The sequence below is a fragment of the Drosophila novamexicana genome, unplaced genomic scaffold (assembly GCF_003285875.2).
Source record: "Drosophila novamexicana strain 15010-1031.04,08,12 unplaced genomic scaffold, DnovRS2.1 tig00000877-arrow-arrow-pilon, whole genome shotgun sequence".
NCBI lineage: Eukaryota > Metazoa > Arthropoda > Insecta > Diptera > Drosophilidae > Drosophila > Drosophila novamexicana.
Genome location: NW_020824831.1, coordinates 178,781 through 193,431, shown reverse-complemented (window position 1 = coordinate 193,431; position 14,651 = coordinate 178,781). Strand labels below are relative to the sequence as shown.

Here is a 14,651-nt window from a genome sequence, read left to right as displayed (position 1 = left end):
TGGCGGCACACTACGCGAAACTGAAGAGGGAGCGAGAGAATGATCGCATTGGGCAGAAAATGAATCAGATCGTCTTCATTTCGTTTCAGTACTTCCGGAACTGTTTTGTGATGCATCAGATGCCAAGCTCAAAATGCGATGAAATCAATTGCATTTGGAAGCAACTGGAACGCATAATCGTGCACATGGATCGGGCTAAGTATACCATTGACATAGCCATCTATGTCATGGATTCGTCTGCCATTGGCTCGGCGCTACGCCGCGCCACTGAGCGGGGAGTACGAGTCCGCTTGATTTGTTTTAAGAACTATCAATCATTGAAAACCAAATACGGGGATTGCATATCGCTACGCAGACTAAAGCCGGTGATAAAACAACCAAGGGAGATGACAATGCATCACAAATTCTGCATCATCGATGGCTACATTGCGAAGCGTTCGATTTTTGTTGAGAAAACTTCAGCATTAACCGTATGCATGACCGGCTCCATGAACTGGATATCGCTGCCCAGAAGCTGTGATAATTTCCTCATTACCAGCGCGCCCAAGATAGCCAAGCGACTGGAATTGGAATTCGAACGCATTTGGAAGCTATGCAAGGCCTAATACAGGAACAAATAATATTCAAAGCATTTCGCTTTAATATCTTATTGTTTAATTAATATATATAAATAATTGTTTTTTTTTTTCGATCTTAAGGCTCACTTATGGGATACGTTTTGATTCCAAATGTGGATATGGGTGTGAACTGGGTTTAAATTGGCGGTAACGCCGCTTACATATTACAAATGTATGCAATGCGCCTGCATTGATGAACTTGAAAAGTGTCGCACCCAATCCCATTAATATTTGCTCCACCTGGCGCTCAACTAATCTTGTTGCGCAAGTAGTATTTAATAAGCTGTATGCAGACCTCCGCATCCTCAGCGCTATCGTGGCCAGCCTCTGCAAGGCAAAAAGATTAGATTGTAATAGAGTGGAGTTTCGACTGGTCGTGTATTTACCATTTTCTTGTATAATGCGCTTTAGATTTTCAATGCAAAGCGTTTTGAGCGCTCGCTTCTTGGGCGGACCCATTTTATGGGGAAAGAGTATGGATGTGTCCACGACCACATCGTGTATTAGCTTTAAAGCCTTTAAATCGCTCTCCAAGCTGTGACCCACCAGCACCGTCTTGGCATGAAACATTGACATAAGCACGGCCTGCACATCGCGTAGCGTGCGCGTCTCCTTTGACAGCATTGCCTCCGTAATGCCCGAAAAACTGCCGTGAATATAATTAGTAATTATTATGAATAATGACAGCTACACAAAACAGAGCAATACTTACACGGTATTATAGTCCACAATTTGATTGTCCGGTTTGACCAGAGCATCGTAAACGCTGCGTCCATTAATATCCACAACGGTCACACGCGTTAGCTCGATACCGTGCGTAGTGTAGCACATTTCACAATCGAGCGCGTAGATATCCTTTTTGGTGGGCACATAATCGTCCGAACGCTCGATGGTCTTTATAAAGCAGGTCAGTTTGTCCGGATCGTAGTAGTCGCTGACATGATAGTTGGCATAACTGCAGCCAGGCGTACCCGCCGGCTGCTGGCAACAGCGATGCTGATTGTCTGCGAAGCCGCGCCGATAGCCTGTGCTCTTTGGATGATAATTGCACATGTCGGTGCACTTGGTCTCATATATGCTCAGGTTGAAGACCTTGCCACAGCGCGTGCAGTAGCGTTCGGTCTCGTTGGGTCGGCGATTGGGTCGGCAGGCGCGTATGACAGCTGTGCCGCGCGTCGGGCCTGGCCGCGGATAGCCGTTCTCCACCAGTTGCTCATCGGTCAGATGCAGATCGTATACCAATTCGTAGGCCTTCTCGGCGCTCAGCGTATCGAAAGGTTCCGCCGAGGAGCTCCATTTGCTAAAAAAAAAAAAAAAAAAGCGAGCGATTAATAAGAGGAATGAAATTCATGTAAGCGACCTACTCCTTCTTTTCCACACTCCAGGATGTATTGAGCGCACGCTTGCCGCCCAGCATCATCTCGTGCGAGACAGTCTTGTTGGCCACGCCGGGCTGATTGCCCGCCTCGATGGCTTCCTTACGCAGCTTATTAATGGCCAGCATGCAGCTGTTCTTATAAATGGTCGGCGTGCTGCACTTTTTAAACACAGCCAGCTCTTCGACCTGCGCGCGCTCCCAGGCATCAGCCAGCTGTGGATAGATGACGGTGCATTGCTTCACCATCATCTCGTAATACTGCATGCGTATATTATAGGATATTTTGGAGCTTTGCGGCTCCAGTACGGGCGGCTTTGCGGCTGCGGCACCCGTTGCAGGTGCCACTTTGTCCAGTGCCGCTGTTGGCTTATGCGCCAAACGACTGCCGCCTTTGAAAGTCTGAGCTGCCGTGAAGGCGGGCTTCTTTTCGGCCTGCAGCTCCTCGATCTTCTTTTTAGCACGTGCTATAGCAATCACGTTGGCCACGGGCGTGATGGTGCGAGCTGTTTGGATTGGGAGTAGCATTAGCATGTAAAACAAAAGGAAATACAAATTTATCCTTTGATTGAACCGAAGTTAAGTACCCTTGCAGAGAAATTGCAACTGTGCGCTATGTATACATGCTTGTTAAACAAAAACTAAAAGCTAACTATCGCATATTTATATTGATTAGATACATATTTATACCAAGGCTACAAACCTGTTTTAAACCGAACCATTTCAAACTTATAACTCCAAATAAACCTAAACTTAGCACGAAAAACAACCGAACTGAAACCCGAATCGACCACGTATTTTAATAATAGGTTGGTCCAAGACATTAAGCTTTTGAGACTTAGTCTCAAAGAAAAGAGTATATTTGATAGCTGCTCTTTATGGATGGGAGTCAAATAAAGCCATCAAAAAGCAGGTTCACAAACCGTACCTGCAGACAGAAAGATGGTTTGAACCGAACCACCGACCATTTTTCTTAGTTTGCAGCCTTGATGAATACATTACCTAATGAGTTCGCAAATGTCCCCTAAGTATAGGCATTAAGCAAATCGCAGCAGAATTAGAATACCCTCTGCAAGGGTACTTTAAGGAGATTTGGTGTAGTTGACCCACCTGTGCGTGTTGGTGGTGTCAGTGCGCTGCGCGAGATAAGTGGTGTTAGGGTTTTGGCCCTGGCTTCGCGCAACTCCTCCTGGGCGACTCGCACACGCTCCTGCGCCTGGCGCAGCTGCTCGGCATCTGCCTCGGCGCGCAGCCTTTCCTGGCGGCGCAGCTCGGCACGCCTATCGAATATAGCCTGCATCGCGTTTCGTATGTGATTGGGCTTGTGCACCGCTATCGGCGCTTGTGGCTTGCACTTGTCCGCATTCTCGTGGGCCACGCGACGCTTCTGTAATGCAGCCGTGGCTGCCTCGGTGTAGGCATCAATATCCGGCGATGGTGCTTTGCGTTTCCGCATGGTCTCCGCACTCGTCTCCTCCGGCTTGTGTAGCTGCGCAAACTCCTGTTCCAATTCATCGAATATCATTTCACACTGGCGCACAATCTCCGCGTCGGAGGCGTCAAAATCCATTTCATCCATTACAAAGTCTTCGGCGGGCTTAGCTGCGACCTTGGTGGGAACAGCAGTTGGTGTTGCCGTTTCCGTGGTCGTTGTTGATTCTGTTTCAGCTTTGTCTTTGCTTCTACTAGAGCTAGAGGACGAGGAGCTCTTGGATTTGGAACTGCCTGAACTGCGCGATGTGGATTTTGAACTGGAACTACTGTGCTGGCGGCTTCGAGAGGATGATGATGACGACGTTGTGGATTTAGATGTGCTGCTTCTGTCCTTGCTACCAGAACTCTTCTCACTGCGATGTCTATCGCTGCTGGTTGACTTTCTGTGTGAAGAGGATGCTGAGGAGGATGTGGAAGATTTGTGCTTGGAGCTGGAGCTGGAGCTACGACGTTCAGAGCGTTCTTTATCTTTGTGCGATGAGCTCCGGCGTTCTTTCTCCTTGTCGCGCTCCTTGCTCGTTTTGTGGTCATGTTTGCGACTTTCGCTGCGGGCACTGGACGACGGCTTCTGTTCGCTGTCACTATTTGGCGCCTCCTCGCTAGATACTTGCTGCTCCAGCTTTACTTCAGTATTTGCTTCAGCCAATTCATCCAAATCCTCCTCTACTTCCTCCTTATCATGTTCTGGCCAATCGCCGCTTGCACCATTCGTGCCTACCACCGCTGAGGGCACGTATTTGGGTGCGCTAGCCACCTCGTCATAACGTTTTTTGGCCGGAGAGGCGTTTAGTGCCGGCTTCTCTGGGTGATATTCCAGATTTGGCTTCTTTTTGGGCGCACACATCGCCATTTCGGGCAGCGGCAGGGAGAGCAATTTGGGCACCGGCGCTGGCTTGTACTCCGGCACCGTATCTGCCGACTGCGTAATTTCCACATCGTCTGCAAGCAACTGGCGTTAGGCGTTTGCATAACTTGGAATCTTCAGACACACACACTCACCCTTGCGTATATGTTTGAAATGGCAGAAAGGACGTTTGCAGTTGAAGGACGCTTCGCCGTTGCTGTCTTTGTTACCGCTGACGGTGCTGCTGTAGTACGGACAAGCAAAGCTCTTGAAAAGACCCGTCGATGGTAACATTTTTCGGCCGCTTGCGCTTAGTTAGAAATCGCAGCTTTATTAAGCAAGCGTTGTAGAAAATATATTGTTCTATTTATTCCGTTCTGTGTATTTGCTCATTTCATGAAATTAATGCCAGATGTTTTGCGAATCGAGCAGCACGGCGTTGCCAGGCTTTCGCAAGTGTGGCAACTCTGTCATTACAGCTGACCACATAAACAAAACAACCAGCACCCAGTAGAAAATATGACAGCAATCTAAAATCTTATCAATACTGACAAGTTACTTCAAAGTGAAACTTAGTTGTAAAGAGTTGCACCAAGTAAGGACGCGCATTATAACAATAAAAAAACCATATAAATTTTTTGTTTACTAACTAATACGTGCATTTGGAACAGGCCAGTGCACAGTACTTTTCTAATTGACTAAATCCACTAGATATTCTTGCACTTGCATAAATAAGCACTTTTTTTAGTTTTTATCAATGATGTGTTTTATTTGAATTTCCGTCAAAATTGCGATGACATGCTAATTGGATAAGTGCTTAGAGTAGAGATGGCTGCGTTACTCAATTTTCTAGCACGGCACGACGCGTGCGCTACATGCTCATTTTTTAAATATATAATATATATTTTTAAATCTATTTTGACCTTCATATTTTATGTATATGTAAACTTTTTTAATATATCAAAATTATTTCGAACCCTTGTATTTTATAAAACTCGGTGTTATTTACTTACTACGAAGACATCGTATTAATTCGTGTTCGTGTCACGAGAAAAAGCACGATAGCCAGCACAACGCTAGCACAGCGTGCGAGTGCGCGGGTGCTGGTACAAAGTCCAACCAATGTCTCAAAAGCAATTCACTCGTGACGTCACAGTTCAGTGTGCTACGTGCTGGAGCCATGTTTAAAATTTATTTTCGCTTGCATTCTATTGATGCAAATGAATTAAAATAAATCGGATTGTGCCATTACACTTTAGAATCGCCTATTTACATGTGTGATTGTCCACTTTATTGAGTGCGCGTTCATTCACCGCTCTCTCTTATCGATCGTCGCTTTATCAAAGCAGCTCAGTCTGCGCGACTGACGCACACTCACTAGTGTGCTGGACACCACGCCCACCGAACTTTGCTGGGGCTTGTGTCTAACGTCGAAGCGTTTAGTCATTCAGCGCATAGACAGCGCAACAGTTGGACGCTTTCGGCAATTGGATACCCCCAAAGGTTAGTAAAAAAAAAGGCACTAAATACACAGCAAAAGGCGAAAGGTGTGCTGCAGCATCCACTCAAACTAAGTTAAAACACATTAGCATATACTGCTGTATATATATATATGTATATCTGGTGTGTGTGTGTGTGTGTGTGTGTGTGTGTGTTTCGTTTGCGACCTTTGGCCGTCTTCTGTCGGGCACTCGAGTTTGGTACTTTGGACCAGGCGTAAATCAAAAATGGAAAATGTTTTTGCTGCTTATCAGCTGCTGCTTATCTGGATCCCACCTGTAGATATGCTGTGCAATGCTGTACGGCTAATTTATAGTGACTTATTAACCTAAATAACACGGACCAAACAACTTTTGCAGAGGCTTTCGTTATGGATCGTGCAAGCTTATTTTACGGTGGCCAAAATGAGAGCACCTTCAGCTTTGATGAAACGCTGCCGGCACTGCCATTGCCGGAGCTGCGGGATACCATGAAGCGTTACTATGCCAGCCTGCAGCCCTTTGGCACGCCCGAGGAGCTGGCCCTTTCGCGCCGCATTATCGATGAGTTTGCAAATGGAATTGGAGCTGAGCTGCAGGCAAAGCTTAAGGAGCGTGCGGCCAAAATGAAAAACTGGCTAGGCAGCTGGTGGGAGGATTACGCCTATCACATGATGCGTCTGCCACTCTTGCCCTACCAGATTATGTCAATGCCCTGCCAGATGGTACATGTGGGCGTGCCCGAGCGGCCCGACTACATGCTTAAGGTAAGCCCCAGGCGCAAAGCTGACATTTCTATAGAAATGGATCAAAAATATTAGATTGTTCCAATTGGAGCTGAACTATCATATAATATCAGTAGTCCGTTGCTGAGAATTTATCTATTTATTTGTTAGGGAGTGAAGAAAAGAAAAGTTCGTAAAATATCGTTAAGGTTTAAGAAATTTGGGTTCAACACAATTCTAATCATTAATTTCAGAGTCTCGCGCGTCAAATCCATCACACGCTGGAGTTCTGGGATTTGGTGCGCAGTGAAACGATCAAGCCACTCTCCTCGAATGGTGGCAAGATAAAGTACTCGTCAGCACTGTACAAGCAATTCTATTCCACATCGCGCGTGCCCGGCGAGGAGCAGGATCATATTGAGAAGCATTTCCTAACCAAATCGGAGGGACGCACACCCACCCATCTGATAATCACGGGCAAGGGTCGGCAGTTTTCCTTCAATTGTGTCCACGAGGATGACACCATTCTGACGGCGCCAGAGATATTGGTTGCTCTGCAGCGCCTACGCAGCATCCTAGACTATGAGCCGGTGGGCGATGGCGTCCCAGCGCTAACCCATGACGATCGCACCAGCTGGGCGAAGAATCGCAAACACCTGATGAGCATTTCGGAGACTAATAAGCAGACTCTAAAGCTAGTGGAAAGCTCGAACATAAGCATTTGTTGGGATGAGCATCAGCCTCAGAATACAGAGGAATCCTCACAGTTGAGCATCTATGGTGACTATCATTCGCGCTGGGCGGACCGCAGCAGCTGCATAATCGCCTTCAAGAACGGACACTATGTGTATACGGGCGAGCACAGCTGTTACGATGGAACAATCAGCGCCAGCTTTGCCACATTTATGCAGCTCAGTTTTCTGGAGGTGCCCGAACCAGACTGGAGTGAGGTAAAGGATACGAAGATAGTGGATATACAGGAACTCAAATTCGAGTTAGATGACACACTCAAATCAGAGATTAAACGTGTGCTCGACGAGGTTGAGAAGCGGGTTAGTCCAAACTTATAAAAATTTTGTTCCAATCTAAGAAATTTTTCATTCTTTTTAGGGCATCGATGTCACCGCTACATTTGAAGTGTTCGATGATTACGGTAAGGAATTTATGAAGAGCCAGAAGCTACACCCCGATTCCTTTGTGCAAGTGCTCATGCAATGGGCCTACTACCAGATGCACCATGAGTAAGCCATTGAATCCGTTCTACTATAATTTTTATTTATATTTACATATCCGAAAGGATTGCGCCCACCTATGAGACGGCGCTAATGCGCCATTATTACAATGGACGCACGGAAACGCTACGGTCCTGCACCAATGCTGTATATGAGTTCCTTAAGGCCTCCGACAGCAAGAGCACCACGGATGAGCAGCTCCTTCAAGCTTTTCGTGCCGCTGTCAATGATCACAGATATCAAATGGACGAGGCACGCAAGGGTAAAGGCATTGATAGACATCTCTTTGGGCTGTGGTGCGTTGCCTTTGAGAATAAATTGGACATACCCGCTTTCTATGATGATCCGCTGTATGCCAAATCCGGTGGCGGAGGCAATTTTGTGCTTTCCTCCAGCACGCTGGGTTTTACGCCTAATGTGGGCTTTGTGGCGCCCATGACTCTGGATGGTTATGGTATCTTCTATGCAATTACCTCGGATGCGTGAGTTGCAAAGCTGTCATGTTATCTTTCGGCATATAACTCCTTTTTTTCACCTTGCAGAATTTACATAAACTCGACTGCCTATCGCGACAGCATCAAGACCAGCGCCCGCAAATACAATTCCATTTTTTTCGAGTCCTTCCGTCGCATTCGCCGACTCTTAGAGCAGCAGAAAATTGAATCCAACTTGTAAATTGTGCTCAATCTGAAGTTTGCGCATTACGATATAAATCGATATCCAATTTCAATGCATTCCATGTGGAGTTGGATCAGATTTTTCTTGCCTTCTTCCATATATCAGGAGTTGCCCATAGACTTAATCAGGTAAACCTTGATGAACTTTATCGTTTCATTTCTTGGTACTGCTGTCAGTGAAATATAAGGGATTTAGATTAAATATATTCTTATAATCGAGACTTTGAATACGTTTCTTTTTATACCCTTGTAGAAGGAGCGTATAACTTTTATATTAAATAAGTCTATGGAAAAACTCGGTCAGAAAGTCGACAATTTTGTACGCCCAAGCAATCTTCGCTTCTTTGGTAATCTTTGGTGTCCCAAACCTAGATGTTCTTTCTGTTCCCGAATTTGAGGAAAAGTAAATATGATTTAAAGAATTTCTTTTAGGGGTTTTGTGTGTTACAACGTTTATTGAAATTCAAATGTCCAATGATTAATTACAATTCACGATTAATCCAACTTCAAAATGCGACTATATGTTTATGTAATTAGATTATAAGCGCCAGCGACATGACTCTGGTTTAAAATTCATTATACTTTCTAAAAGAGCTGCAGCCGGACCGCTGCGCCCGATTACTAGATATATGTATATATAGTATATATATACGGATTGCTTGGAAAGCCTTACGCTGAACTCTGGGTGTGTATGCATACAAGAAGGTCGGATCGACGTAAGTTCGATTAGGTGCAGCTATTCGCTAAATACAAATGTAGTGTGTTGTCGTGTGTGTTGTGTTGTGTTATGTGTGTGTGTGTGTGCACTGCTCTAATGCTCTATAAAAAGGGGAGAGGGGTTGAGGAAGAGTCGCAGACCCTGCCGCAATAAGAAACAATCTCGTCAAAAATGTCAGTTTTCGAGCCACTTCCTAGTGAGCGCGATAATAGCCAACCTGAGGCGGCAGCATGGCATAGCCACTGGACATCAGTTCGCCCGTGTGGCTGCGCACGCGTCTCTGCTGCTGTCGCGGATTGGCATAGACGTGCACTCATTCCTGCCCCGGAACTGCAACCGCCTGATGATTCTGCTCGGCGGCTGCCGGTGGCTGTGCAATGGCTATATTGCTATTGGTTTCTTCGCTAGCTGGTTTGGCTGTTGGTGCCTCCACGCCAGCTGTGGCCGGCGGCGGCTGGAAGGCCGGACGCTGCACAAACATGTTGTCAATGATGTGGTCTATATTGTCACCGCTGCCGCTGCCACTGGCCCCCTCATCCGGCTTGGTGTTGCGCGCCTTGTGCTTCTCGGATGGCGGAAGTATGGGAATTGCATTGGTGGGTCGACGCTGGGGCAGCACAGCGGGGCGGGTGGTGGTCTGTGCTGGCGGCACAAAATATGTAGTGCCGCCAACAGTATTATAATTTTGGTGATAGTTTATGGACGGTGGCCCTGTCTGTGCAGCTTGTGTGGTTGGCTGTGGCGCCTGGGGTGCTGGCTGTGGCGGCCCTGTGGCTGCCTGGGATTGTGCCTGCGCATACGCCACAGCCGCCGGCGTGGGCGGCAGATAGGCAGCATTGGCCGGATTAACATAGGGCGCTTGAGGCACTGCAACCGGTACGGGCACCGATACGGGCACAGGCACGGACACCGGAACCGGTACCGGTTCCCCGCTGGTCACATAGTAAGGTGCCCCCTGGGTCTGTGGATATGCAGCTGTTGGCGGCGCATGCTGTTTGGACTGTGGCGCTGGCACCGCTGTCGGCGGTGCTGGACCCAATTGCAGCGTTTGCAGCTGTGCCTGCAGCTCCTGCTGCTGGTAGGCAATTTGCATGAGCATATGTGGGTCCTGGAGCATTAACTGTGATTGTTGTTGCTGCTGCTGCTGCAGCTGCAATTGTTGCTGCATTTGCTGCTGCTCTGCCAAATGCTGTTGCTGTTGTGTGGCCTCGTGCTGGCTGCGTCTCAGACTGGAGTAGCGCTTGGGCCCATTGCGCTGCTCCGCCGGCAACTGCTGCTGCTGTTGCTGTTGTGCCAGATGCAACTGTTGCTGCTGTTGTTGTTGCTGCTGTTGTTGTTGTTGCTGCTGTTGTTGCTGCTGCTGTTGTTGTTGTTGTTGCTGCTGGTTCTGTGAGGCCAACGAGTGCATTTGCACGCTGCCAACATGGCTGGGATCGTTGCGTTGCTGCACCTGCTGCAAACGCTGCGACAGATTCGAAGTTACCAATGGCTGCGGCGGCAGATGCTTCTGCTGCTGCTGTGGTGTTTGCTGCTGTTGCTGCGGTGCCTGCCTCTGTTGCTGCTGCTGCTGTTGCTGTTGTTGCTGTTGCTGCTTTTGTTGCTGTTGCTGATGTGTTTGCAGATCGATAATCTGCTTGGGTCCGCTATTTGGTCTGTTCACATGATAATCGCGCTCAGCGCGCTGATCCACATAATCTCGTTGATCGCCGCGTCCATGCGAGGAGCGATTTGGTTTCTGCTTGAATTCCATGGCATTTTGGCGACCGGCTGCATTGTGGCCACCATTGGCACGCCCATAGCTGCGATTTTTGGGCTCACGTTCACGGTCACGTTCACGCTCACGCTCACGCTCTTGCGATTTGGCTGGCAATGAGCCGGCTCCCGCAGCATTGATGTGTTTCTCTCCGTTGCCGGCAGCAGACCGACGTTCGCCGCGATTCTCCTTCTCCTCGCGCGAGATTGAGCTGCGCGGACGGCGCACTTTGTTGCTGGTGCTGCTGCGCTCATTGAGCGCCGGAAAGTCCTGAGGTCGCGGGGGCTTGCGCTCCTTGTTGCTCGCCTTCAGATAGGCCTGCTCATCTGCCCAGTTTCTAGAGTATTTCATCGGACCGCGTCCATAGCGTCTGCGTCGACGCGCACGCGGTGCCGCATCCTCGTTGCGTATATCATAGCCATAGGCTTGCATAAGCTCGACCCGCGTTTTGGGCGCCTGCTCACTGGCCTCGAAGCGATCGTGCGACCAACGGTCACCACCCGAGGCTGGCTGCCACTTTTTCATAGTTTTGGAGGCCTGCGAAATGGTGGGCGTTTGTCCGGACGATGCGGTGCCTGTGGCAATGCTACCATTGGACACGTCGCCACCAGTGGGTTCCACGCCTGGTGGGCATTGGCCGCCGTCGCTGGCAGTATCTACAACACCATCGGCCTCCGTCTCGGCCGTGCGATCGTCATGCTCGTAGAAGGTGCCACGTTTCGGTATGTACTGTGGGTTGCTGCGATCCTCGTCGACTTTCTTTTGTGCCTCGCTGTCGACACCGCTGCGTTCCAGGCCATTGCCACTGACCGTGCCGCTGCCAAGATCATCCTCATCCTCGTCCTCTTCGGTCTCGGAGCCGGCATCGTCCTCATCGGTTTCAGTCTCCTCGTCGCTTTCGCTTTCATCATCATCGTAATCACCCTCACCGCCCTCCAGATCACTGGCCGTGTCATATTCAGAGTCATGGGGATGGGAGTTGCTCGACGGTTCCTGTGTGGGCGAGGTGCCCAGCTCGGCCATGCTGCCGCTAGCTGCGCCTGTTTCGCTAATGTTTGGCGATGACACGGGTATATCGGTCGCTGACGCGACCGTCATTTTTTCAACATCGGCCATCGCAAGGGGATTCTTCGATTTTTTTTCTCTTTCTCTTTTTCTTTTTTTGCTGTCACTGCAAGTGTTTATCACTGAGATTCGTGGTTAGCGCCTCCTCGCACACACCCACTAACACACGTAGTTCACAAAGCGTTTCGCTTACCGTCTGTCAGTTGTATGCTGTTTGTTGGTGCAAAAAATTGTATTAAACTTTAATATATTTACAGAAAATGATTATTTTCTCTCAGTTTTCTTCCACAACAACGCAATCAGAAAATAGAAAGTGTCTAGAGTTGACATGCTGCTCTAAGTATATGACAGAGTTGTCAGCTGGCCGGTATTTCAATCAGTCACAATAGCTAACAGAATACTGCTCAATTAACATTCTGGACTGACATCGTTTGCATGCCGCTTAACAGAGGTGCAACGGACTTAACATTAGAACCGCCTATTTGGTACTTCCCAATTATTTGCATGAATATTAATAACGGTTAAATGAATTAAATTCTTGTTTTCCAAATAAAGGTATTTAACTTGTGAATAAATATAACTAAATAAGTTTAGTTTATCAACTTTGAAAGGATAAAGAGACAATTAGTTAGGGCTACCGCGTGTTGAATCGAATTTCATGCGAATGGTAAGGAAAATAGAAGTGTAATTAAAAAAAGCTTTAAGTAGGCATTAATGAATTTCAAATATTATTCAGCTCAAATCCATAGTAATAATGTATAGAACGAACTTCTAACATCACCTAGTTCCTATTAAACGATGTTAGTTTCGAGCAGACGTTCCCATTTCTTTACGCATGTCTAACATATACTTATCAATTTTATTAATTGACATTCATGCACCATGCGAATATCTCAATAACAATTCTTATTTGGAGCATTGTAAGCACGTGTACGTATGTATGTATTTATATGCATACAGACATGCATTTGTACTTCAATAAACACAAATAAATATTTGAATTTGAAACTTTCCATTTTAATAATTCAATGATGGATAGAACTGTAGCTAAACTTTGACCTTGTTTTACATAAATACAGACCTCCCAACACATTGCGAGAATTGAACAGCTGCCATATTCATTTGCCAGTTGATGCTTGCCAAAATTATTGCAATGGGAGCGACTATAAAAACCAAGCAGTACACAAACTGGGCGCACAGTCGACACGATTTGCAATGGAGTCATCATTGTTTAGGCTAATAAAGCCAGCGCCACTGACTGAACCAGTTAGTTCTCGAATTGGTTGCATCTACATGTATCGGGCCATGTGGCTAATGGGCTGGCTGCCACCAAAAGATGGTCTAATACGCTATCTGTACACCTGCTGGACCTTTGTTACGTTCGGCTTTGGAACAGTCTATCTGTCCGCAGGATTTGCCATGAGCTATGTGCTGGAGTTCAGCAACTTTACGCCCGATGAGTTTCTCACCTCATTGCAGGTGGCCCTCAATGTGTTCGGCACCGCGGTAAAGGCCACTATATTGTACCGTAATCTGTGGCGTCTCACCAAGACAGAGGACATAATGGATGGCCTGGACAAGCGGGCGCGGAGCGACAGTGATCGCCAGAAGATGCACCTTATAGTGGCGCGCAGCAATTTGGTCTTTCTGATCTTCACCATAGTATACTGTGTCTATGTGGGCTCCACATTTCTCTCCTATGTATTCAGCGGCAGGCCGCCATGGTCAGTGTACAATCCGTTTCTTGACTGGCACAAGAGCACGCGTAATTTGTGGATACAAGCGATCTTTGAGTATATCATAATGTCCTTTGCGGTAATGACAGATCAATTGGCGGACACATATCTGCTTGTATTCCTCATAATAATTCGCGGACACTTCGATGTGTTAAAGGATCATGTGCGCAATCTACGCATGGATCCCGACATGTCTGAGCAGGCCAACTATGAGGAGATAGTCAATTGCATCAAGGATCACAAGAAAATTAAGGAGTAAGACTTTGACGCATGCCAGATTGTGTCTCCTGAATTCCTTGCAATATTTTCTTTTGTACCAGATGCTGCAATATGCTACGCCCAGTAATATCGGGCACAATATTTGTGCAGTTTGGACTCATTGGCTCCGTCTTGGGTCTGACCCTGATCAACGTATTCTTTTTTTCAAATTTGTGGCGTGGCCTGGCCTCGTTCATGTTTGTCGTGGCGGTACTCATGGAGACGTTTCCCTTCTGCTATACCTGCAATTGGCTCCTAGACGACTGCGATGACTTGTCAAACGTGCTTTTTCAATCTAAGTGGATTGATGCAGAGCCTCGTTATAAATCCACACTGATTCACTTCATGCACCAAGCTCAACAGCCCATTATGTTTATGGCGGGTGGCATTATTCCCATCACAATGAACAGCAATATCAGCGTAAGCTAATATCTGAAATTACCAAATAATTTAAATAAATATCTAAATCAATTTTAGGTGGCCAAGTTTGCATTCAGCATTATTACTATAGTGCGTGAAATGAATCTTGCTGAACAGTTTAAATAAGTATCATCAAATCTCTGGATGGACTTATCAAATTGGTAGTTAAAATATGCACAGGTCACATGTAGAAAAAAATTATATATTGCTAAGAATTAGATGCACAAAAAGATGATTGCGCAATAAAGCTACATTCTTT

At 47.0% G+C, this 14,651-nt stretch overlaps 5 protein-coding genes across 5 annotated transcripts; 3 read left to right on the top strand and 2 right to left on the bottom strand.

Annotated features, from left to right (window-relative positions):
* The first annotated feature begins 59 nt into the window (after positions 1-59).
* On the top strand, positions 60-605 carry LOC115765059 (mitochondrial cardiolipin hydrolase-like). Its single transcript, XM_030708433.1, has one exon. The coding sequence runs from the start codon at positions 60-62 to the stop codon at positions 603-605; it is 546 nt and encodes a 181-aa protein (XP_030564293.1).
* Positions 606-675: 70 nt separating this feature from the next.
* On the bottom strand, positions 676-4,856 carry LOC115765036 (RNA exonuclease 1 homolog). Its single transcript, XM_030708404.1, has 6 exons — positions 4,486-4,856; positions 3,103-4,425; positions 1,982-2,498; positions 1,330-1,917; positions 1,004-1,263; positions 676-944 (listed from the first exon to the last, which is right to left on the bottom strand). The coding sequence occupies exons 1-6, from the start codon at positions 4,622-4,624 to the stop codon at positions 865-867; spliced, it is 2,907 nt and encodes a 968-aa protein (XP_030564264.1). The 5' UTR covers positions 4,625-4,856; the 3' UTR covers positions 676-864.
* Positions 4,857-5,746: 890 nt separating this feature from the next.
* On the top strand, positions 5,747-8,670 carry LOC115765039 (peroxisomal carnitine O-octanoyltransferase). The gene is made up of 6 exons (XM_030708406.1): positions 5,747-5,833; positions 6,190-6,575; positions 6,788-7,585; positions 7,644-7,774; positions 7,831-8,247; positions 8,308-8,670. The coding sequence occupies exons 2-6, from the start codon at positions 6,201-6,203 to the stop codon at positions 8,438-8,440; spliced, it is 1,854 nt and encodes a 617-aa protein (XP_030564266.1). The 5' UTR covers positions 5,747-5,833; positions 6,190-6,200; the 3' UTR covers positions 8,441-8,670.
* A 93-nt stretch (positions 8,671-8,763) lies between these two features.
* Positions 8,764-12,233, bottom strand: LOC115765038 (ataxin-2 homolog). The gene is made up of 2 exons (XM_030708405.1): positions 12,172-12,233; positions 8,764-12,100 (listed from the first exon to the last, which is right to left on the bottom strand). The coding sequence occupies exon 2, from the start codon at positions 12,027-12,029 to the stop codon at positions 9,474-9,476; it is 2,556 nt and encodes an 851-aa protein (XP_030564265.1). The 5' UTR covers positions 12,030-12,100; positions 12,172-12,233; the 3' UTR covers positions 8,764-9,473.
* Positions 12,234-13,193: 960 nt separating this feature from the next.
* On the top strand, positions 13,194-14,518 carry LOC115765058 (odorant receptor 59b-like). Its single transcript, XM_030708431.1, has 3 exons — positions 13,194-13,969; positions 14,035-14,392; positions 14,450-14,518. The coding sequence occupies exons 1-3, from the start codon at positions 13,194-13,196 to the stop codon at positions 14,516-14,518; spliced, it is 1,203 nt and encodes a 400-aa protein (XP_030564291.1).
* Positions 14,519-14,651: the final 133 nt, after the last annotated feature.